Raw genomic sequence first — 25,853 nt, 5'->3', positions numbered from 1 at the left:
CCTGTTTGGGTACTTGCACCATCCTAACTAATAGCATCATAGATTTGTTTTACCCATTCTTGAATTCCACATAAATAGAATCGTACATTTTTCTGCATCTAATTTTCTTTGAACATAATGTCTGTGAGATGTATTCATATTGTGCATAGCAGGTATTCATTCTTTTTATTACTATGTAGTTTTCTATTGTATAAAAAATTTTATTCATGTAGTTTTCTATTGTCTAAAAAGGTCTATTCTTGCTCCTATGATGGATATTTGGATTGTTTTTAGGTTTCGTCATTAAGAACAAAGATAGCATTTTTATACATGCCTGTTTTATAGGATAGCATTTTATAGGATAGCATTCTTATGCCTTTTAGAAGCATAGTCACTCATTTCTTTTGGTTAAATATCTATTAATGTTATTGTTGGACATTAAGTAAGCAGGTGTCTAACTTTAGAAGATACTGACTGACAAAGTAGATGTATTCATTTACCCTCCCACAAGCAGTAGATGAGACTTCTAGTCGTATAGAATATGACCAATTACCAATACTTGATATTGTAAAAAAAAAAAAACAAAAAAACTTGATATTGCTTGTCTTTTTAATTTTACCCTAAGGGTAAATGATATTCTATTGACATTTTAGCTTGCACTTCCCTAGTAATAATGAAATTGGGCTACTTTAATAATGAGTAGACACTTCATACATTTATTGGCCATTTGGACTTTTTTTTAATTTTTATGAAGTACCTATTCAAGGGTTTTGCCCATTGTGAACACTGGGTTGTCTTGCCTTTGCTTTATAGGAGTTCTTTATGTATTCTGGTTATGAGTCCTTTGACAGATACATGTATTACACAGTATTAACTATAGTCAGCGTGCTGTACATAGATAACTGTGTTATAAATCATCTTCTTCCAGTCTGCAGTTTGCTTTCTCATTCAGTGATGAGGTTTGGTGAACAAAAGTTTTTAATTTTAATGAAGTTGAGTTTATTAATCTTTTCCATTATGGTTAGTACTACTTGAATCTTGTTTGAAAAATCCTTACCAACCCCAAGATCATGACAATATTCTCTTCATTTTTATTCTAGAAGCTTTGCCTTTGATATTTAAATCTTTGATCAATTTATAAATAATTTTTGTGTATCATATGTTTATTACTTATTTGTTTACATCATTTGGTTGTAAAATTGCTTTAGCATTACTCATGGAAAAGATCATCCCTTCCTCACTGAATTGCGGGGGGTGTGTTTGTCTTAAATAAGTGACCACATATGTGTGGGTCTCTATGATTGATTTTTATTATGAAAATTGAGAAATTCCAGTGAATTGTAAGTTCCAGGAAGACTTAACTGTGTTAAATTTGCTCACTACCCAATACCACTGGCTGGCACAGTGCCATGCACATGATAAACATGAAGTACGTATTTGCTGACTGAAGAAAAGAATCATTCATGTTGATGTTTGACAGAAGCCAACAAAAATCTGTCAAGCCATTATCCTTCAGTTAGAAAAATAAATTTAAAATTAAAAAAAAAGGAAAGAAAACGAAACAAAGAACATCCGTTAGGAAGTCTGAAAAATGGTGAAGAAAGATCTAAGCTGTTCTCTTTTGCATAGAAGCTTAGATATGTAGCCCTTACCCTCTGCTCTCCTCTCCCGTAGCCCCCTTGTTCCCCATTATAAGAATTTATCTGGTCTTACAGTTCAACCAAAATATATCAAAGACCTCTCGGATACTAGGATTTTTGCCAGGGAATTTCTTACTTAGTTCTTAGAGTCAGCTACCTATCGTATTTCAGTTGTCATTGTACATACATTGTTTAATCAAGAAATTTTATGAGAATCTGTTACTCTTCTGTTTATTTTTAACCTTTATGTAAGTCCTTCAGGTTCTGTGAAGTATATCATTATAAATTGTAAATCTAACAAGAAAAGTTACTTTAAGACAGAAGACAGCTATGAAAGGATTAATTCTGTTCTGTTGTTTCTTAAATGCTAATTTTTATCATGTCTTTGTAGAAATTGTCACAGAAGGGAAAAGGAAAAAGCCTTCGTCTTCAGAGTTACATAAGGTATGTATTAGTTTTGCTCTTAACTTTTGGATTATCTTTAGAGTTAATAATATTGAAAGTGTTTTGGTATTTGTCTTTTCAATAAAATTTTAAAGAAAATACTGTAAATCTATAACTAATCAGTGTTTTTTGGGGGATGTGTTAGTCATTCAGTCATGTCCAACTCTCTGCGACCCCAAGGCCTCCGGGCTTCTCAGTCCAAGGAATTCTCCAGGTAACAATAACTGGATTGGGTAGCCATTTCTTTCTCCAGGGGATCTTCCTGACTCAGGGATTGAACTTAGGTCTTTTTTACCATCTGAGCCACCAGTGGTATATCCTAATTAATCAAGGGTTAACTAGAACATAGGAAGTCCTTTCTGGGACCAGGCTTGTTTAAATCATTATAAAATGTACCAGTATACTTTTCAAATATTATTTTAAATTTATGTAAAACATAACTCATTTATTTGATGATCGAATATATTAGAGTACCTCATGTGCATTCATTTATGATACTGTAGATGTTGAAGTGTTGTATTCAAGTTATGCGCTGAAAGTTACTATTTGGTATATATCTTTTTAAACATTTTTTCATTTATTTCTTTCATATAAGCCAGGAATAGCAAAACAAGCAAAATGAGGTTTCTACCTACCTAGAAGGTGTTGAAAAAGATTTGATCTGTTTTTAGAAAGATAATCTTTTTTCCTATAGAATTTTGTGATTTAAATGCCATAGGGGTCTCACAGAGTTGGACACCACTGAAGTGACTTAGCAGCAGCAGCAGCAGCAGTACCTTGATTTGCATTATAATAATTTAGTAGCCACTTTACTCTGAAGCATTCTAATTATACACAAAGAACTTTAATTTGGCACAGTTTTTGGAAAAAAAGAGTGAGAAGAAGATATCATAAAGGAGGGCTGTGAAATCAACAGTACCTTGCAAGACCACACAGAGAGTGTAGCTTTGGGTACTCTTACTCTGCCTTTGCTTACTTCAAATTTGTGGGGTGTGGTTTCTTCATTTAATTTTCTGGATTTAGTAAATTCCCTGGTGGTCCAGTGGTTGGGACTCGGTGATTTCACTGCTGTGGGCCTGGGTTCGATTCCTGGTTGGAAACTAAGATCCTGCAAGCCATGCCAGGCAGCAAAAAATAAAAGGAAAAATTCTGGATTTAGCTTAAGTGAGATTAATAAAGGAGTTAAAAAAAGAGATTTTACATTGCTTCTATGTGTGTATGTGTGTCCAAGTCTTTGCAGTCCCATAGATTGTAGCCCATCAGGCTCCCCTGTCCATGGAATTTTCTGGGCAAGGATACTGGAGCAGTTTGCAATTTGCTACTCCAAGGTATCTTCTTGACCCAGGGATTGAGCCCACGTCTCTTGCATTTGCAGGAAGATTCTTTACCACTGTGCCACCTGGGAAGCCCATTATCTTGCTACTATGCCCAGTTTTATTTATTTATTTAATTAAAAAATCTTTATTGGAGTGTAGTTGATTTACAGTGTTGTGTTAGTTTTAGGTATACAGCAAAGTAAATCAATTATAATGTACATATATCCACTCTTCAACATTCTTTTCCCATATAGGTCATTACAGAGTATTGAGTAGAGTTTCCTGTGCTATACAGTAGATCTTTATTAGTTATCTATTTTATATGTAATAGTGTGTGTATGTGGAGAAAGAAATGGCAACACACTCCAGTATTCTTGCCTGGGAAATCCCATGGGCAGAGGAGCCTGGTGGGTTACAGTCCATGGGGTCGCAAAGCGTTGGACACGACTTAGCAACCAAACAACAACAGTGTGTATGTGTCAATCTCAATCTCACAGTTTATCCTTCCTCCCTACCCCCTTTCTCCTCTGGTAACTGTAAGGTTCTTTTCTATGTCTTTGACTCTATTCCTGTTTTGTAAATAGGTTCATTTGTACCATTTTTTAAATTCCACAAATAAGCAATGTCATATATCTGTCTTTCTCTGTCTGACTTACTTTACTCAGTATAACAATCTGTAGGTCCATCCAGTTCAGTTCAGTTCAGTCGCTCATTTGTGTCCGACTCTTTGTGACCCCATGAATCGCAGCACGCCTGTCCATCACCTGTCTAGCACGCCAGGCCTCCCTGTCCATCACCAACTCACGGAGTTCACCCAAGCTCATGTGCATCAAGTTGGTGATGCCATCCAGCCATCTCATCCTCTGTCGTCCCCTTCTCCTCCTGCCCCCAATCCCACCCAGCATCAGAGTCTTTTCCAGTGAGTCAACTCTTCACATGAGGTGGCCAAAGTATTGGAGTTTAAGCCTCAACATCAGTCCTTCCAATGAATACCCAGGACTGGTCTCCTTTAGGATGGACTGGTTGGATCTCCTTGCAGGAGTTTTCTCCAGCACTAGAGTTCAAAAGCATCAATTCTTTGGTGCTCATCTTTCTTCACAGTCCAACTCTCACATCCATACATGACCACTGGAAAAACCATAGCCTTGACTAGACAGACCTTTGTTGGCAAAGTAATGTCTCTGCTTTTGAATATGCTATCTAGGTTGGTCATAACTTTCCTTCCAAGGAGTAAGCGTCTTTTAATTTCATGGCTGCAGTCACCATCTGCAGTGATTTTGGAGCCCAAAAAAATAAAGTCTGACACTGTTTCCACTGTTTCCCCATCTATTTCCCATGAAGTGATGGGACCAGATGCCATGATCCTCGTTTTCTGAATGTTGAGCTTTAGGCCAACTTTTTCACTCTCCTCTTTCATTTTCATCAAGAGGCTTTTTAGTTCCTCTTTACTTTCTGCCATAAGGGTGGTGTCATCTGCCTGTCTGAGGTTATTGATATTTCTCCTGGCAATCTTGATTCCAGCTTGTGCTTCATCCAGCCCAGCCTTTCTCATGATGTACTCTGCATAGAAGTTAAATAAGCAGGGTGACAATATACGGCCTTGACATACTCCTTTTCCTATCTGAAACCAGTCTGTTGTTCCATGTCCAGTTCTAACTGTTGCTTCCTGACCTACATATAGGTTTCTCAAGAGGCAGGTCAGGTGGTCTGGTATTCCCATCTCTTGCAGAATTTTCCACAGTTTATTGTGATCCACACAGTCAAAGGCTTTGGCACAGTCAATAAAGCAGAAATAGATGTTTTTCTGGAACTCTCTTGTTTTTTTCCGTGATCCAGTGGATGTTTGCAATTTGATCTCTGGTTCTTCTGCCTTTTCTAAAACCAGCTTGAACATCTGGAAGTTCATGGTTCACGTATTGCTGAAGCCTGGCTTGGAGAATTTTGAGCATTACTTTACTAGCATGTGAGATGAGTGCAATTGTGTGGTAGTTTGAGCATTCTTTGGCATTGCCCTTTTTTGGGTTTGGAATGAAAACGGACCTTTTCCAGTCCTGTGGCGACTGCTGAGGTTTCCAAATTTGCTGGCATATTGAGTGCAGCACTTTCACAGCATCATCTTTGAGGATTTGAAATAGCTCCACTGGAATTCCATCACCTCCACTAGCTTTGTTCATAGTGATGCTTTGTAAGGCCCACTTGACTTCACATTCCAGGATGTCTGGCTCTAGGTGAGTGATCACACCATCGTGATTATCTGGGTCATGAAGAACTTTTTTGTACAGTTCTTCTGTGTATTCTTGCCATGTTGTTGCAAATGCTATTATTTCATTCTTTTTTATGGCTGAGTAATATTCCATTGTATATATGACCACATCTTCTTTATTGATTCCTCTGTTGGTGGACGTTTAAGTTACTTCTACCTACTAGCTTTTGTAAATAGTGTTGCAGTGAACATTGGGATGCATGTATCTTTTCAAAGTATGGTTTTCTTCAGTTGTATGCCCAGGAGTGGGATTGCTGGATCATACGGTAGCTCTAGTTTTAGTTTTTTAAGGAACCTCCATACTGTTCTTCCTAGTGGGCTATATCAGTTTGCATTCCCACCAGCAGTGTAGGAGGGTTCCTTTCTCTTCACACCGTCTTCAGCATTTACCATTTGTAGATTTTTAAAAATAATTTTATCTATTTATTTTTGGCTTCAGTGAGTCTTTTTTGCTGCATTCAGGCTTTCTCTGGATGCTCTGAGCAAGGGCTAGTCTGTAGTTGCAGTGCGCAGGCTTCTCATTGTGGTGGCTTCTCTTGTTGGGGAGCGTAGGTTCTAGGATGTGTGGGCTTCAGTCGTTGTGGCTTGCAGGCTCCAGAGCTAAGGCTCAGTGGTTCTGGCACATCGGCTTAGTTTCCCCACGGCATGTAGGATCTTCCCAGAGCAGGGATCAAAGTGGTGTCCCCTGCATTGCAAGGTGAATTCTTAATCACTGGACCACCAGGGAAGCCCTTTTGCTTTACTCGTACTGAAACCATTTTATGGTGTTACTGATTGTAGTTGATACAGTGCTTATTATGCATGCTGAGTCACTTCAGTCATGTCTGACTCTTTGCAACCCTATGGATTATAGCCCACCAGGCTCCTCTGTCTGTGGGATTTTCTGGGCAGGAATACTGGAGTGGGTTGCCATGCCCTCCTTTAGGGGATCTTCCAGACCCAGGGGTTGAGCCCACGTCTCTTATGTCTCCTGCATTGACAGGCCGGTTCTTTACCACTCGCACCACCTGGGAAGCCCGATGCTTATTATATTGGAAGCCCAGTGCTTATTTTATGTTATATAATAAGCTGAACTTGATGCTTAACCATCATTTATAATGTGAAAGTAAAATTATTTAAGTTCTAAACAGATGATTTCAAGCTTGTGGCTACAATCCATCCATTCATTTGTTTATTCGGTGTATTGTAAACCATTCACTTTGGAATATAAAGGTGACTAAGTCAGAGTACACTCTCTTAGTCCCTTCACAGTCTGGTGAAGAAGACAAACATGTAGATAAATAATTGTATTACACATATCATGCTATCTTATAAACTACCAAGTACTAATACCCAGAGAAAGGAAAGCCCCGGTATGGGAGTGACGATTGTGTGGATAAGAATAATTTTTTGCAGAATCTGAGGTGTTTAATAGGGGAGAAATAGAGAGAAGAGCATTCTAGGTTAAAGGAGCAGTACATACAGAGATCTAGAGATGTATGCCTGAAGAAGGTTGAGTAAACTCAGTGTGGTTAAGGTGTAGAGTTTGTGATGTGTGAGTGACATCAAAGAGCCAGATTGTTAAGAGTTACATCTGTAAGTAATGGGCACCATTGTAGTTTAAGATTGTAGCCATAATTAGATTTGTGTAGTAGAGAACTCAGGGGGTAGTGTTTGAGAGATTAGAAGAGGAAGAAACTGCAAGTAAGAGTAGTTAAGTAGTTATTGTGATACCTCATTTATCTACTTTTATACTGAGTGAAAGAGGCTTTTTATAAAATCATATTTAAGTGCTGCCGCTGCTGTTAAGTCTCTTCAGTCGTGTCCGACTCTCTGCGACCCCATAGACGGCAGCCCACCAGGGTCCCCTGTCCGTGGGATTCTCCAGGCAAGAACACTGGAGTGGGTTGCCATTGCCTTCTCCATATATTTAACTACCTCTAAATTAAGCACTGAACTTAAAACTCCTTGAAAGTAATAGCAAAATATTAATGCAAGTAATGTAGTGGTTCTGTTAGCTCATTCAGCTCTTACTTATATTTCAATTAAACTAATTATTTTGTCATTTTGGTTTCAGATAACGAAGATATTAAATGCAAAACCAGAGGATGTTCATGTTCAGTCACCACTGTCCAAACTCAGAAGCTCAGAACACTGGGATGTTTCTTTGCAGGGGGTAAATAAAAACTCTCTTCTTGGGTTTTAAAATATTTTAATAAAGCTTAATTTTAATTTTCATATATTTTTTTTTTATTTTCTTGTATTACATAATTGCAGGTTTTAATTTATTTCTGGCATATGTTGAAATATCATGCTTTTAGGTTAGGGTCATTTTTCAGTTTAAATCTAAGAATAGTGTATTGTGAATGGTTGTTTTTTTCATGGAATTTAAATCTCATTATTATATATTGTATTTTAAATTTATGATAATATTAAGCTTATTAAAGGAGAAGGAAATGGCAACCCACTCCAGTATTTTTGCCTGGAGAATACCATGCACAGAGGAGCTTCTGGAGGGTACAGTCCACTGGGTTGCAAAGAGTCAGACATGACTGAGCAACTAACGCTAACGCTAATAAAATCCCTTGCTTTTTTTGTTTTGTAAATTTAAAGAGGATATATTGTAAAAAGTGACACAGTTATTTTAAAAGACAGCCTAATTATAAATCTGCACCAATTTTATCACTTTTAAGTAATACTATAGAGTTCTCATAAGTAAGGCTTAAGATAGCACTTTATATGTTTTTTCTTTTCTTGACTGGCACTACTCATGGTCGGTGTTTTAAAAATGGAATTTTTTCTCAGATTTTCCAGTTCTCTGTTTGAGAATATACATATTGGTCTGCTAGTTTTATTGGTTTACATTTCTAACATAATGAAATACCACAGGTTGGTGGCTTAAACAACAGAAAGTTATTTTCTCAGGATCTGGAGGCTGGAAGTCCAAGGACAAGGTGCGGGCAGGGTTGTTTTCTCTAAGGCCTCTTTCCTTGGCTTACAGATGGCCACCTTCTTGCTGTGTTCTCATATGGCCTCTTTTCTGTGCACACACATCCCTGGAGTTTCTTCCTCTTCCTATAAGGACACTAGTCTTATAAATTATGTTCCCACCCTTTTGACCCCATTTAAACATAAACTCCCTGTGTAAAGGCCCTATCTTCACGTACATACATGTTAAAGGTTAGGACGTCAACATGCGAATTTTGAAGGGGACAGTTCAGCTCATAATGGTAGTATTTTAGGATAACAGACTTTAAGTCACCTTGAATATATGTATTTTTATGTTATAGACAGGAAAAATTAACCATTTATTAAAACTTGTTCTCAGAGGAAAGATTAGCTGTTAGTATTAGTTGCTTTAACATTATTTATTTATTTTTTTGTTTATTTTGACTGTGCTTCATGGCTTGTGGGATCTTGGTTCCCTGACCAGGAGTTGAACCCATTGAAAAGTACAGTTTTCTAGCCACTGGACCACCAAGAAATTCCCTAATGTTATTTAAAAATTTAGTTATTAAATAATAACATTTGTTTTTTATACAGGGTATAGACAAGGAAAATAATAAATGGGACTATTTCCTGAATGCAGTCACTACTGACAGTTTTTTTTTTTTTTTTCCATTCCTTTCAAGAAGAAAAAAGCATGCTGCCCATGTATGACTGTATATTTTTTGATCATTGCTGAAGAGGGATCATGAAATACATTTTGTTCTGTGTTCTGCCATTTTTAGTTAGTAATATTTTAATATTTTTTTCTATTTTAACACATTTAGATGTACCTCTTTTACTTATTTTTTATTGGCTTTACAATACTCCCCAAATATACTATATCCGATAATTTAGTCACTTAGTGCACTGATGTTAGACAGTTTGGTTGTTTCTAGAGTTTTACTAATAGAAATAGTATTGCAGCAACCTTTATTTTTCATAAGCAGGGAACCATTTTTGAGTGGGATTACTAGGTGTAAGGAAGTTTGTATATTAAATTTTTATAAATACTGAAAAATTATCTTAGAAAATTTGTACCAATATGTATTGCCACCATGAGAGATCCCATATTTCTACCAATTTACTAGTTAGTACTGAATGTTATCATGTAGTGAAATTGTTGCTAACAGAAGAAAAAAATACATTATTTTAGGAATATTTTATCTATATTTGCATATTTTATTTTATGCTTTGGAATACTGGATGGAGTAAAAATATATCATTTTAAATACACACAGTCTAAGTAAATGGATATGATTTGAATTTGTTTTCCTAAGAAGTGTCTTACTAAATGCGTGTCTTCCTCTACCCTTGGGTCATATAATCTGTCTTTAGTTTTTGGCCTTCAAGAGGCAGACATGGATCACCAGAGAGCTCTTTAGATATTAGGTCTCTATGTTATACAATCTGCTCTCTTCTCTTCCTTAACTCCTCTTTGTTTCAGCAGGTTTCTTTTCCTTAGAAGTAACAACGTATTTTCTCTTGTTCTCTCTGACCCACTAAGTGAAACAGGACCTCCTCAGCCTCCTCAGAGACAAATTTTCTTTTCTTATGACTAGTTTCCTACACTAGTTGGATGTCTTCTTTAGGATAGTGATACTTAACTTCTGGGAAATCTACATCCTATTTGAGATTTGAAGTGGCAAATGTGTCAGCACTACCTTGGTCCCTTGTTGCTTTAGATGTAACAGTATTTGTTAAATGTGCTTCATAGTTTGTAGACTTTGAGGTGGTACCAAAATCTTGCTTCATGTTTTCTCCCACACATCACCGTAGCTTTCAATGAAAGAAAAAGGGATAAATGCCAGTTTCCATAATCTTTAGCAGAATTTTAACTTGTTTAATTGTGTGGTTTTTTTTTACTGAGATATATAAAACAGATCTTAGGTATATAATTGGATGAGCTTTGACTAATGTAACATATGCAGCCAATATCTCAGTGAAATAGAGCATTGTCATGAGCCTTGAAAGTTCAGTTTGCCCTTACCCTTGTATCTTTTCTTTGCCTGTTGTCTCTATTCCCACCCTGTTCTGGACAACCAATTTTTTAATTTCTATATTTGTAAGATACTTTTGCCTATTTTTTTCAGTGTATACTCTTTTGTGTTGCCTTCTTTTGCTTAGTAAAATGTTGTTGAAGCTCATTTTTGTTTTTTACCTATTAGTAGTTTGTTCCTTTTTATTGCTGAGCAATATTCTATTATATGAGTATAATGCAATTCATTTATCTAATTCTTCTGTTGGTGAACTTTGGGACTTTTAATTTGTTTTGCCCTGATGAACAATGGTGGTAAAATATTTTCATATTTTTTTTTATTAGAGTGTACTTGCTTTACAATGTTGTGTTAGTTTCTCCTGTACAGAAAAGTGAATCAGCTCTATGTGTACATTTGTTGTTCAGTCGCTAAGTCATTTTTTTTTTTATGTGACTTGAACAGGTGCTAAGTCACGTCCTACTTTTTTGCAACTCCATGAACTGTATATATAGCCCACTAGGCTCCTCTGTCCCTGGGATTTCCCAGGCAGAATACTGGAGGGGGTGGCCATTTCTTTCTCCAGGGGATCTTCCTGACCCAGGGATTGAACTCGAATCTCCTGCATTGGGAGGCAGATTCTTTACCACTGAGTCAGCAGGGAAGCCCGTATTTATACATACATCTCCTGTTTTTTGGATTTCCTTCCCATTTAGGTCACCATGGAACACTGAGTAGAGTTCTCTGTGGTCTACAGTTGTTTCTCATTAATTATCTAATTTATATATAGTAGTGAAAATATTTTCATATGTTGATAAGCTGTTGTGTATCTTCTTTTTTGTTATGTGTCCAAATATTTTGCCCCTTTAAATATATATTTTATATTTATTCTCAAATATATTTGACAGTGAATTTATATATAATTAAATTAATCCATTTTAAGTGATCTCTGAATTTTGACAAATGTATACATTTTTGCAACCACCAATGTAATAAAAGTGTATGTGTGTTTGTATTTATTTATCAGTTTTTTCATGATGTAAAGTTCTATGAGCCACAGGATCTTTATGGACTCATAGGACTGTCATCACAGTGAAGATACTGTATGGTTCCATCACTCCAAAAAATTCCCTGGTGCTATCCTCTTTGTAGATTCTTCTTATCCTCATCCATAATCTATGCTAACATTGTTTTCTCTCCTTGTACTTCTACATTTTCCAGAGTGTCACATGAGTGTAATCATGGAGCATGTAATGTTTTAATGTTTTGAGAGTGTTTTTTTCACTCAGTTTAGTGCCAGTGAGATTCATCCTTGTTGTTGATGAATAACAAACTATATCAATAGCTTGTTTCAGTTCAGTTCAGTTCAGTTCAGTTCATGTCCGACTCTTTGCAACCCCATGAATTGCAGCACGCCAGGCCTCCCTGTCTATCACCAACTCCCAGAGTTCACTCAAACTCATGTCCATTGAGTCGGTGATGCCATCCAGCCATCTCATCCTCTGTCGTCCCCTTCTCCCCCTGCCCCCAATCCCTCCCAGCATCAGGGTCTTTTCCAGTGAGTCAACTCTTTGCATGAGGTGGCCAGAGTATTGGAGTTTCAGCTTTAGCATCAGTCCTTACAATGAACACCCAGGACTGATCTCCTTTACAATGGACTGGCTGTATCTCCTTGCAGTCCAAGGGATTCTCAAGAGTCTTCACCACCACAGTTCAAAAGCATCAATTCTTCGGCGCTCAACTTTCTTCACAGTCCAACTCTCACATCCATACATGACCACTGGAAAAACCATAGCCTTGACTAGACAGACTTTTGTTGGCAAAGTAATGTCTCTGCTTTTTAATATGCTGTCTGCTGCTGCTGTTGCTGCTAAGTCGCTTCAGTCATGTCTGACTCTATGCGACCCCATAAACGGCAGCCCACCAGGCTCCCCTGTCCCTGGGATTCTCCAGGCAAGAACACTGGAGTGGCTTGCCATTTCCTTCTCCAATGCATGAAAGTGAAAAGTGCACGTGAAGTCGCTCAGTCGTGTCCGACCCTCAGTGACCCCATGGACTGCAGCCTACCAGGCTCCTCCACCCATGGGATTTTCCAGGCAAGAGTACTGGAGTGGTTGCCATTGCCTTCTCCGAATATGGTGTCTAGGTTGGTCATAACTTTCCTTCCAAGGAATAAGCGTCTTTTAATTTCATGGCTGCAGTCACCATCTGCAGTGATTTTGTTTATCCATTCCCAAATGAACCATTGAAGGACATAAGGGTTGTTTCCAGTTTTTGGCAATTAAGAACACAGGTTTTTTGTGAGCAGAAGTTTTAATCTCTCTAGGATAAATACCTTGAAGTGGGATTCCTGAGTCATGTGGTAAGTATATACCTAACTGCCAAACTGATTTCCAGAATACCATTTTACATTTCCACCAGTAATGTGTGGCAACTTCTGGTACCAGCACTTGCTACTGTCAGTTTACTTAATTTTTTTTAATTAACAGAGTTTATTTTTTAGAGTAGTCTTAGGTTTACCAAAAAATTGAAGGGATAGTACAAACAGTACTTGTGTACTTACACTACTCTCCCCTACCCTCACACATAGTTTCCTTATCATTAACATCTTGCATTAATGTGGTACATTTGGTGAGCCAAATATGATATATTTTTTGATATTGAGATATAATTACCATGTAACATTGTGTTAGTTTTAGGTATATAACATAATTTGGGAAGGAAATAGCAACCCACCCCAATATTCTTATCTAGGGAATTCCAGGGACAGAGGGGTCTGGTAGTCTACAGTCATAGAGTCACAAAAAGTCAGACATGACTGATCAAGTATCCACACATATTTGGTGAGCCAAATATGATATATTTTTTGATATTGAGATATAATTACCATGTAACATTGTGTTAGTTTTAGGTATATAACATAATTTGGGAAGGAAATAGCAACCCACCCCAATATTCTTATCTAGGGAATTCCAGCGACAGAGGGGTCTGGTAGTCTACCGTCATAGAGTCACAAAAAGTCAGACATGACTGATCAAGTATCCACAATTAAAAATACTTTTCAATTTTAATTAAAATTAAAAAAAATTTTTTTCATATACATACTTTATTTTAAGAAAAAATCTTGAAGAAAAGTTTGCTGTATGGCTTTCACAGCTGGTGAATTTAACTACATTTCTTTTTTCTTAGTTTATTTTTAATTGGAGGATAATTGCTTTACAACATTGTATTGGTTTCTGCCATACAACATCATGGATCAGCCATAAGTATGTATGTCCCTCCCCTCTTGAACCTCCCTCCTACCCCCAAGCCCATTCTACCCCTCTTGGTTGTTATAGAGTACTGGGTTGAGCATTCTGTGTTATGCAGCTTCTTCCCACCAGCTTTCTGTTTTACATATGGTAACGTATACCTTTCAATGTACTCTCTCAGTTCGACCACCCTCTCCTCACTCCTTTGTGTCTGGAAGTCCGTTTTCTATGTCTGCATCTCTATTCCTGCCTTGCAGGTAGGTTCATCAGTACCATTTTTCTCTATTCCTTACATATGTTAATATATGTACTTGTTTTGCTGACTTATTTCATTCTGTATAACAGGCTCTAGGTTCATTTATCTCAGTTCAACTGACTCAAATTTTGTTCCTTTTTATAGCTGAGTAATATTTCATTGTATGTATGTACCACAACTTGTGATTTATTTGTTTTTGGGATCAAGCCATTCTATCCAAGGGCTTCAGGAGAGCGTCAAAAATCTAGGAAGGGGCTTCCCTGTTGGTCTTGTGGTTAAGAATCCGGCTTGCAATGCAGGGAACACCAGTTTGATCCTTGGTCCAGGAAGATCCCGCATGGCTCAGGGCAGCGAAGCCCATGCGCCACAATCACTAAGCTCATGTGCAGCAGCTACTGAAGGCCACTCACCTAAAACCCAAGCTCCACAAGAGGATCCACCACAATGAAAAGCCCATGTACTGCAGCTAGAGAGTGGCCCCCCACTCTCTGCAAGTAGAGAAAGCCTGCATGCAGTAATGAAGACCTAGTGCAGCTGAAAAAAAAAAACAACCTAGGAGGACCATGAGATCTGACATTCTTTTCCTGGCTGGAATCTCCCCAGCTTCACTGTCGCTGAAAGCTGTAATGATTGATACATATTTAAATTGCAAAATTATTGCCACAGTAAATTTAGTTAACATTCATCACCATACATATTAATAGTTACAATTTTTTTTTCCCCATGATGATACTTTTAAGATCTACTCTGTTCAGTTCAATTCAGTTCAGTCACTCAGTCTTGTCCAACTCTTTGCTATACCCATGGACTGCAGCACACCAGGCTTCCCTGTCCATCACCAATTCCCAGAGCTTCCTCAAACTCATGTCCATTGAGTTGGTGATGCCATCCAACCATCTCATAACTCTTTTAGCAACTTTCAAATATACAGTACAGCTTTGTTCACTAAGTCAACATGCTGTACATTATATCCCCAGGACTTACTTATAACTGGAAATTTGTACTTTTTGACCATCTTCACCCATTTTCCCCAACTGTCAACCTCTGCATCTGGCAACCACAAATCTGTTCTCTGTACTGATGAGTTAAAAAAAAATTCTGCATCTAAGTGAGATCATACGGTATTTTTTCTCTGACTTATTTCACTTAATATAATGCCCTGAAAGTGCACCCATGCTATTGCAAATGGCAAGATTTCCTTCTTTTTTATGGTTGAATAATATTCCATGTGTCTGTGTGTTTATGTATATAACATGTTTTGTTTATCCATTCATCCACTGATGGACACTTAGATTGTTTACACCTCTTGGCTATTGTAAATAATTAATGCAGTGAACAAGGGTTGTCGATAATTTTTTCAGTTAGTGATTTGTTTCCTAAGGATAAATACTCAGAAGTTGAAGTGGAATTGCTAGATCATATGGTGATTTTTATAATTTTTTTTGAGGAACCTCTGTACTGTTTTCCATAGTGTCTCTGCCAATTTACATTCCTACCAGCAGTACACAAGAGTTTCCTTTTCTGCTTATCCTTGCCAACTCTTTATGTCTTGTCTTTTTGATAAGAGCCATTCTACCAGGTGTGAGGTGATGGCTCACTGTGGTTTTGATTTGCATTTCCTTGATGTTTAGTGATATTAAGCACCTTTTCACATACCTGTTGGCCATATGTGTGTCTCTTTTGGGAAAATGTCTGTTCAAATCCTCTGCTCATTGTAAAATTATATGTTTTTGCTATAGAATTGTATGAGTTCTTTGTATATTTTAGATATTAACCTCTTATCAGATATGTGTTTCACAGATAATTTTTCCAGTTCTATAGGTTACTTTTTCATGTTGTTGATGGTTTTCTTTCCTGTGCAGACATTTTTTTAGTTTGATGTAGTCTGTTTTCTATTTCTGTGTACAAGCTATTTTCTATCTTTATGTACTCTAGATACTTCGTATAACTAGAATCATAGAGTATTTGTCTTTTTGTTACTGGCTTATTTCACTTAGCCTAATGTCATCGCTTTGGGAAAAGCCCTCTTCCTCCTGTGTTTCTCCTTTATTCTCAGATTACTACCATTTTCACAACACTTCTCCCACCACGTGTGTGTGGGTTTTCCCCCACCAAACAGTCCTCTGGGACATGAGCTGGGAGTCCTGCAGTTTATCTCAATTCTGACACTACCTGGAGATAGTTTTAGATCCCACAGGTTATGGGCTCAGTCTCAACACTGCTTCCACTCCACTTCAGATGCCAGTCACAAGTCCAGGTTGTCATCTGTGCTTCTGACCAGCTGGATATACATCTGAGGTTCCCATGACTTCCTCCTCAGGTTGGATTAATTTATGCTAGAACAGTTTACAGAACTCAAGGAAACACATGTGTACATATTCCAGCTTATTAAAGGACATGATAAATAATATAGATGAGCAGCCAAATGAAGAGATGCATAGGGCAAGGTCTGGTGGGTCCCGAGTTGCAGGAGTTTCTTCTCTGTGGAGGCGGGATTGTCGCCTTCCTGGTATGTGGATGGGTTTCACCAGCCTGAAAGCTCTTCAAACCTCATACTGTTGGGATTGTAATGGAGACTTCCTCACATAGGCATGACCGATAATTAACTCTGTTTCCAGCTTCTCTCCCATCTCCAGGGAATGGGAGGCAAAGATGAGAATTCTAAGCTCATAATACTGACTTGGTCTTTCTGGTGACTAGCCCTTATCCAGAAGCTCACCTAGAGTCACTTCATTAGTACAAAAGACACTCCTGTCACCTAGGAAATTAACCAGGGTTTTAGAAGCCTTGTGACAAGAATTGGGGTTAAAACCAATATTATAGCAAAAGATGCTCTTATTACCAAGAAAATTATAAGGATTTTAGGAGTTCTGTGTCAGGAACTGTGGGCAGAGACCAATATGAGTATTTTTTATTATCTCACAGAGTTCATCCATGTTGTAATGTATATCAGAATTTCATTTTTTTTTAAGGGTAAGTAATATTTCCTTACTTACGTATATGCCACATTTTGTTATTATTGATATTATTATTGATGGGACACTTGAGTTTTTCCACCTTGTGGCTGTGGTGAACAGTGCTGCTTTGAACATGGATATATAGATACCTCTTTGAGGAAGACAGTATTTTTAAAAATTGAATTGTAGTTGATTTACATTGTTGTGTTAGTTTCAAGTGGACAGCAAAGTGATTCAGTTGTACAGATGTATACGTATTCTTTTTGATATTCTTTTCCATTATGGCTTGTTACAGGATATGAGTATATTCCCTGTGCTATACAGTAGGACTTTGTTGTTTATTTTATATGTAGTAGTTTGTACTGCTGATCCCAAACTCCTGCTTTTTCCCTCCTCTACCCCCTTTCTCCTTTAGTAACCATAAGTGTTTTCCATGTCCCTGAGTCTGTTTCTGTTCCATAAATAAGTTCATTTGTGTCATATTTTAGATTTCACATGTAAGTGATATCACAAAGTATTTGTCTTTCTCTTTCTGCCTTATTTCACCTAGTACGATAATCACTGGGTGCATCCATGTTGCTGCAGATGTTATTATTTCATTTTTTATGGCCAAGTAATGTTCCATTGTGTGTGTGTGTATGTGTGTGTGTGTGTATAAGAATCTGCCTACCAATGCAGGAGACGCAAGAGATGCAGTTTCCATCCTTGGGTTGCGAAAATCCCCTGGGAAGAAATGGCAACCTACTCTAGTATTCTTGCCTGGGAAATCCCATGGACAGATGAGCCTGGTGGGCTATAGTCCGTGGAGTTGCAAATAGTTGGACGTGACTGAGCACACACACACAACTCTTACCACATAAGGAAACTAATGTAAAGAGAAGATAAATAATTTTTTGTCTAGACTCACACTGTTGCATATTAACTAAATCAGTTTTAACTGTTGTTTCTAGTTAGATTAAATTTAAGCAGTGTTAATAAGATATCTGACTCTTTCATAAAGTTTCTCCATGTAACAGTTCATAGGGAATTAGTTGTAATCCCTTCTGCTGCTGCTAAGTCACTTCAGTCATGTCTGACTCTGTGCAACCCCATAGACGGCAGCCCAACAGGCTCCCCCATCCCTGGGATTCTCCAGGCAAGAACACTGCCATTTCCTTCTCCAATGCATGAAAGTGAAAAGTGAAAGTGAAGTCGCTCAGTCGTGTCCGACTCTTAGCGACCCCATGGACTGCAGCCTACCAGACTCTTCCATCCATGGGATTTTCCAGGCAAGAGTACTGGAGTGGGGTGCCATTGCCTTCTCCGTGTAATCCCTTCTAGTTGTTTATAAATGCAGTTACTTCAGAGTTGCAGATTCTATTTAATTTGACATGTAATTATTTTTATATTTCCTTAAACACATTTACCATCTTTTGGTTATGTAAGCTTTTGAATTTTAAAATGTCAATTTCCTGACTAAAGTTACCTTTATATTTTTAAATGTCTTTCTTCTATTATTTAGTGGGCTTTTGTTTCTCCACCAGCAAAAGATGCCAGGTTTTTTTGTAGATTGCATTTTTACCCCTCTGTGAACCTTTATGAGTTTGGCTGTTTATCTTTAATTTCTAAATAAAAAGAAAATTTAAGTGCCTTATAATTGTTGTGTTCTCTATTATTGAATTACAAATTCCATTTTTTTTTTCCTTAGTGGAAAAGGAGCCTAAGAAATAAGGTCCTCTCTCTAGACCATAAAAGTAAAAAAGGTGTACGTGGTCATCCTGTCACTTCTAAGATATCACCAGAAAGGTAAGATACATGTATGTGTGTGACACAGGATGGTCTTTAAGCTATGTAGAGTGTGACCATGAATGATTCATTTAACCTTTTTGGGTCTCAGTTACCACAACTTCTAAAATACAGTGATTGACTTCAGTGGCCTTTATGGTTGCATCTAAGCTCTGACTTTCTGTGATTCTGTCATCTTAACTCCTTGTTTGTGTGTTTGGAACATCTGGCAAGATTTATCTAATAAAGCAAGGGTTATATATAAACTCCTTAAAATGCTGGGTTCATCATTTGTGGTCTGTAGTGAAAAAAACTGCTCCAGTTAGCAACTGCAGTCCTATAGTCATAGTATTAATGAGTAATGGATATGCTGAAATTAGATAGCTGTGGGATTCAAATTACAATTTTTACTAGAAGGAATTCAGAGCTAAATTTTTAGTATTAGATAACAGTAAATGCTTAAAAAGTTGTTATTTTGCAAAAGAGTATATTTTTTAAGAACAGTAAATGAATAAAAAATGATGGTAACAAAGTAAAAATTAAAATTATTGGGAGTTGGCACAAGTTAGATGACTAATTGGAATTCTTGAACTTATATCAGAGCTCTTTGTAAGCTATTTAGTCTGAATTCTCACCTTTCAAGTGAACTGCCCTCAGTAAATAAATGTATCAGGGACTCTCTGTCCTTACCAATATTTGCTTTCCCTCGCTCCTTCCCTTCCTTCCTTCCTTTTTTTCTATAGTTGTCCTAGTGGGTATGAAATGATGTTTCATTGTGGTCTTAATAAATGTTTCCTAATGACATCGAGTGTCTTTTTACGTGCCTGTTGGTCATTTGTATATCTGTGGAGAAATGTTTGTTTAGATCCTTTTCCTGTTTAAAAATTGTGTTATCTTTTTATTGTTGAGTTTAAGAGGTGTTTTTTTTTTTTTCATCTTCTGGAGACAAGTCCTTATTAGATATATGGCTTGCAAGTATTTTCTGTCACTCAGCTTTTCACTTTATTGATGGTGTCCTTTGAAGCACAAAAGTTTTTTTCACTTTGATGAAATCCCATTTATCTATTTTTCTTGTGTTTCTGTGCTTTTGTTGTCATATCTAAGAAACTGTTGCTTAATCTGAGGTCATGGTGATTTACTCTTGGGTTTTCTTCTGAGAATTTTTATAGTTCTAGCTCTTAGATTTAGGTCTTTTATCGATTTTGATTTAATTTTAGGTATGGCATGAGATAGGCATCCAAATTTATATCTTGGTTTGTGAATATGCAGTTTTCCCAGCAATAGTTGCTGAAGAGGTACCAGTTTTTCTTGGCTACCTTTGTTGAAAATCAGTTAACGTTAATATATGGGTTTATTTCTGGATTTGAGATTCTAGTCCATTGATCTATATGTCTGTTTTTACCTCAGTACCACTGTGTACTGCACACTGTATTGTAACTTTGTGGTAAGTTTTGAAATCGGAAAATGTGAGTCTTCCAACTTTATAGTAGTTTCAAGATTTAAAACAATTTTTTAAAAAAACCTTTTTTTGGCTTTACCACGTGACATGTGGGATCTTGGTTCCCTGACCAGGGATCAAACCTATGCTCCCTGCAGAGGACGTATGAAGACTTAACCATTGCCAGTGAAGTCCCTTTTCAAAATTGTTTTGGTTGTTCTGGGCTTTTTGCATTTTTAGCTGAATTTTATTTTTTTTAAATATTTATTTATTTTATTTTGGGGCTGTGATGGGTCTTTGTTGCTGTGATGCGTCTTTGGGCTATCTCTAGTTGTGGAAAGTGGGACTACTCTTCATTGCTGTGCATGGATTTCTCATCGCAGTGGCTTCTCTTGTTGTAGAGCACAGGCTCTAGACACATGGGCTCAATAGTTGCAGCTTGTGGGCTCTAGAGCCCTGGCTCAGAAGTTGTGATGCCTAGGCTTAGCTGCTCCTCGGCATGTGGGATCTTCCCAGACCAGGGATCAAACCAATGTCCTTTGCATCGCAAGATGGATTCTTAACCACTGGACCACCAGGGGAGGAGCTAAGGAGCTGAATTTTACAATCAAGTTGTCATTTTTAGCAAAACAGCCAACAATTTTGATGGAGGACATGTTGAAAATCTGCAGACCAACTTGGAAAGTATTGCCATCTTAACAAATTAAGTCTTGTGGTTCATGAATATATTTTTCCATCTATTTAGATCTTATTCAATTTCTTTCAACAATATTTTATAACTTTCAGTGTGTCTTGGACATTTATTGTTGAACTTATTCCCAAGTATTTTCTTCTTTTGATGCTCTTATGAATGGAAATGTTTTCTTAAATTTATTTTCAGATGTTTCATTACTAGTGTATAGAAATCCCATTGATTTATATATATTAGCCCAGATTTATATACTGTGACCCTGTTTGTCTTAGTAGTTCTAGAAGTTTTTAGTAGATTGCTTGGGATATATATACAAGATCATGTCACTTGCAGATAAATTTGACTTTACTTCTTCCTTTTCAGCTGTAGGCCTTTAATTTTTTCCCCCTTGCCTGACTGTCCTAGTTAGAATATACAACGTATAATGGAAGAGTCAGACACGACTGAGCAACTGAACTGAATGGAAGTGGTGAGAGTAGAAATTTTTGCTTTGTTCCCAGTCTCAGAGGGAAATCGTTTAGTATTTCACCATTAAGTATGATGTTAGCTATAGGTTTTTTATAGATTCCCTGCTATGGTTTAAATGTCTGTATATTCCAGCAATCCGTATACTGATATCCTAATACCCAATGTGATGATATTTGGAGGTGGGGTCTTTGAGGGAGTGCTTCAGATATGAGGGTAGAGCCCTCATGAATGGGATTAGTGCTCTTTTTATAAAAGAGACTTCTCAGAGTTTCCTGGTGCCCTCTACCACATGAGGACACTTTGAGGAGTCTGCAGTCTACAGCCCAGAGGAGGGCTTTCACCCGAGAGCTGACCGTGTTGACTGGCACCCTAATCTTGGACTTCACAGCCTCCAGAACTGTGAGAAATAAATGTTTGCTATTTGTAAGCTGCTGAGTCTGTGATGTATTGTTGTAGCTTAAATAGACTCAGACATGCCCTTTTTTGTGTTGAGGAAGTTCCTTTGTGTTCTTAATTTGTTGGAGGCTTTTTGTGATGAATGTGTGTTGATTTTGTCAAATGTTTTTCCTGCATTTATATCATATAATTTGTATCCTTTATTAATATAATATATTACATAAATTGATTTTTAGATCTTAAACCAACTTTCTATTCCTGGGATAAATCCCACTTTATCTTGATTTATGATCCCATTTATTTGTTACTGGTTTCAGTTTGCTAGGATTTTTATTGAGGATATCTATGTATGTATTCAGAAGGGAAAATAATCTGCTGTTTTCTAATGTTGTCTCTGTCTGGCCTTGGAGTGAGACTAATAATGGCCTTTAAGATGAGCTGAAAAGTATTCTGTCTTACTTTGTTTTCCAGAAGAGTTTCTGAAGGATTGTGATTAATTCTTAAGTGTTTGATAAAATTCATCAGTGAAGCCATTTGGTTATTGGTGGTGAATGTGCTTGCATGCATATGTGTGTGTATCTGTGAAGCTTTCAAATTACACAAATACAGATTTTTGCTTGTTATAAGTCTTTTGAAATTTTCTACTTTTTAAAAATGAGTCAGTTTTGGCAGCTTCTGTTTTTCTAGGAATTTGTGTATTTTAAGTTATCTAATTTGTTGGCATACATTTGTTCATAGTATTCTATCACTGTTTAAAATTTCTGCAATATTGCTGGTGATGACTGTTCTTTCATTCCTGATTTTAATAATTTGAGTGTTTTTTGTTTTTTGGTTCAGTCTACCTGGATAATTGTAGATTTTCTTGATCTTTTCGAAGTACCAAGTTTTGGTCTTATCAGTTTTCTCTGCAGGTTTTCTATATTTAATTTCATTTATTTCCACTATAATCTTATTTTCTTCTTGATTTGGACATAGTTTGTGCTTTTTTTTATAATTTCTTAAGATATATAGTTAGGTTATTGATTTGAGATCTATCTGTCTTCTTTTCTAATATAGGTGTTTAGTTTTAAATTTTATTCTGAGCACTCTATTAGGTGCACCTCATAAATTTTGGTGTTTTGTGATTTTCTTTTTTTAAGCAAAAGTATTTTCTAGTTTCTGGTATGATTAATTCACTTGCTTTGAAAGTGTGTATTGTTTAATTTCTATGTATTTTTAAATTTCAAAGATATTCTTTTATTGATATAATTGACATATAACATTATATTAGTTTCAGGTATGCAACATAATGATTCTACACTTGTATATATTGTGAGGTGATCACCACAATAAGTATAGTTGACGTCTATCACTGACAGTCACAATTTTTTTGTGATGACAAGTTTTAAGTTTTATATTTTAGCAGCTTTCAAATATACATTATAGTATTATTAACCATAGTCACAATGCTGTACATTACATTCTGATGACTTTTCTGTTGTTGTTAATTGAATTCCATTGTGATCTGAGAATGTTTTATATGATTTCACTTCCTGTAAATCTACTGAGGTTTGTTTGTGGCCTGGCATATGGTCTTTCTTGGAGAATGTTCCATGTGTTTGAGAAGAATGTGCATTTTGTTTCTATTTATTAGAGTGCCTCTAGATGCCTTTTAGATTGAGTTGGTTGATAGTGTTATTCAAGCCTCTGTGAATTTTTTTGTCCCATTGTTCTATCAAGACAGGGGTTTTAAATGTTGAGCTATTATTATTGAATTGTTAATTTCTCCTTTCTGTTAGTTTTTGCTTAATGAGTTTGTCGTCTTATTATTATATATGTATTTTATAGTCGGGCTTCCCAGGTGGCACTAGTGGTAAAGAACCTACTTGCAAATGCAGGAGACAGGAGACATAGGTTTGATCCCTGGGTGAGGAACATCCCCTGGAGGAGGGCATGGCAACCCACTCCAGTTTTCTGGCCTGGAGAATCCCTGTGGACAGAGAAGCCTGGTGGGCTGCAGTCCTTAGGGTTGCAAAGAGTCGGACACCACTAGAGTGACTGAGCACGCACGCATGTTTATAGTCAGTGTATCCCACTGATGAATTAACCCTTTTGTCAATGAATTAGTCCTCATTGTTTCTACACACACTTGATGTTATTTTTTTCTTTAAAGTTTATTTTGTCTAATACTGGTATAGCCACTCTACCTGTCATAAGGTTGCTGTTTGCATGGTATACTTTTTCCATCATGTTACTTTGAACCTATTTATTTCTTTGAGTCCAAAGTGTGTCTCTATTCGAGGCATACAGTTGGATCTTATCTTAGTCTTTTTCGACTACCGTAACAAAATACTATAAGAGTAGGTGGCTTATAAACAAAAACATTTATTTCTCATGATTCTGGAGCCTGAGAAGCCCAGGATCATAGTACCTCCAGATTCAGTATCTGATGAAGGCTTCCTGGTTCACGGATGGACATCTTTTTGCTGTGTCCTCAAAGAGTGGAAGGAGCCTTCTCTTGAACTTTTTTTTTATGAGCACTAATCCCATATATGAGGGCTTTATCCTCATGCTCCTCCCAAAGTCCCCACCTCCTAATACCATCACTTTTGGGGGTTAGAATTTAAAAATATGAATTTTGAGTGGGGACATACATTCAGAGTGCTTCCTAGGTGGAGCTACTGGTAAAGAACCAGCCTGCCGATGCAGAAGACGTTAAGAGACTCGGGTTTGATCCCTGGGGCGGGAAAGTCCCCTGGAGAAGGGCATGACAACCCACTCCAGTATTCTGGCCTGGAGAATCCCATGGACAAAGGAGCCTGGTGGGCTACAGTCCATAAGGTTGCACAGAGCTTGACACAACTGAAGCGACTTGGCACACATACACACATACATTCAGAACATAGAAGATCTTGTTTTTTATTTTATCATAAGCTGCTTTCACAGTCTCTACCTTTGATTAGGTTACTTAATCTATTTACATTTCATGTGAGTCAAGGTGTCAGCAAGGCTATGCTTCCTTTGAAGGCAGTAGGGAATGATCTGTTCCATGTCTCCCTCCTCTTTTCTTCAGGCATTCAGTCCTCCATATTTACACATTTTCCCTGTATGTCTTCATATTGTCTTCCTTTTGTGTATATCTGTTTCTGCCATTTTTATAAGGACACTACTCATAAGATACAAGCATACTCTGTTTTATTGTGCTTCACTTTATTGGCACTTTGCAGATACTGCATTTTTTACAAATTGATTTTATAGTAGTTGTGTCCCTCCTACTGTCTCATTGGGACTTCTCCTTTGTCTTTGGATATGGGTTATCTTTTTTGGTGGGTTCCAGTGTCTTCCTGTTGATGGTTGTTCAGCAGTTGTGATTTTGATGCTCTCATAAGAAATGGTGAGAGCGCGTCTTCTACCCTGCCATCTTGAACTGATCTCTGTTTTTCACAAACTGAATGTTGCAGGCAACCCTACATTGAGCAAATCTATCGGCACCGTTTCTCAAAAAAACATTTACTCACTTTGTGTCTCTGTGTCACATTTTGGTAATTCTTGCAATATTTCAGAACCTTTTCACTATTATAATATTTGTTATGGTGATCTGTGATCAGTAACTTTAAAAGTTGAAATATAATTGACTTATAATATTGAATTAATTTTGTGTGTATAGCCAAGTGATTCAGTTGTATATGTTTTCAGATTATATTTTATTGTAGATTATTAGAAGACATTGAATATAATTCCCTGTGCTATACAATAAATCCTTGTTGCTTATCTGTTTTATGTATGGTAGTTTGTATTTGTTAATCTCATAATCCTTATTTGTCCCTCTTTTCCTTCTTCTCCTGTTTGGTGACCATAAATTTGTTTTCTGTTTCTGTGAGTCTTTTCTATTTTGTGTATAGATTCATTTGTATCATTTTTTATATTCACATAGTACTTGTTATTCTCAGTCTGAATTGTATCACTAAGTACAGTATTTTCTATGTCAATCCATGCCTTTGCAGATGGATCTTTCTTCTTTAGGACTGAGTAATATTCTATTGTATATTTGTACCACATTTTCTTTATCTA

General features: G+C 36.9%; 1 protein-coding gene across 9 annotated transcripts in view; it reads left to right on the top strand.

Moving 5' to 3' along the window:
- The window catches only part of SENP7 (SUMO specific peptidase 7), a 170,808-nt gene that overhangs the window by 44,507 nt on the left and 100,448 nt on the right, over positions 1-25,853 (top strand). For all 9 annotated transcript variants that reach the window (XM_070791352.1, XM_070791305.1, XM_070791208.1 and 6 more), the window contains exons 3-5: positions 2,011-2,063; positions 7,699-7,797; positions 18,734-18,831. In XM_070791352.1, coding sequence (XP_070647453.1) covers positions 2,011-2,063; positions 7,699-7,797; positions 18,734-18,831 — 250 coding nt within the window. The remainder of the gene's footprint in view (positions 1-2,010; positions 2,064-7,698; positions 7,798-18,733; positions 18,832-25,853) is intronic.

The sequence above is a fragment of the Bos indicus genome, chromosome 1 (genome assembly GCF_029378745.1).
Source record: "Bos indicus isolate NIAB-ARS_2022 breed Sahiwal x Tharparkar chromosome 1, NIAB-ARS_B.indTharparkar_mat_pri_1.0, whole genome shotgun sequence".
Lineage (NCBI taxonomy): Eukaryota > Metazoa > Chordata > Mammalia > Artiodactyla > Bovidae > Bos > Bos indicus.
Note: the sequence above shows the minus strand (reverse complement) of the source record. Positions and strands in the feature narration are given on the sequence as shown.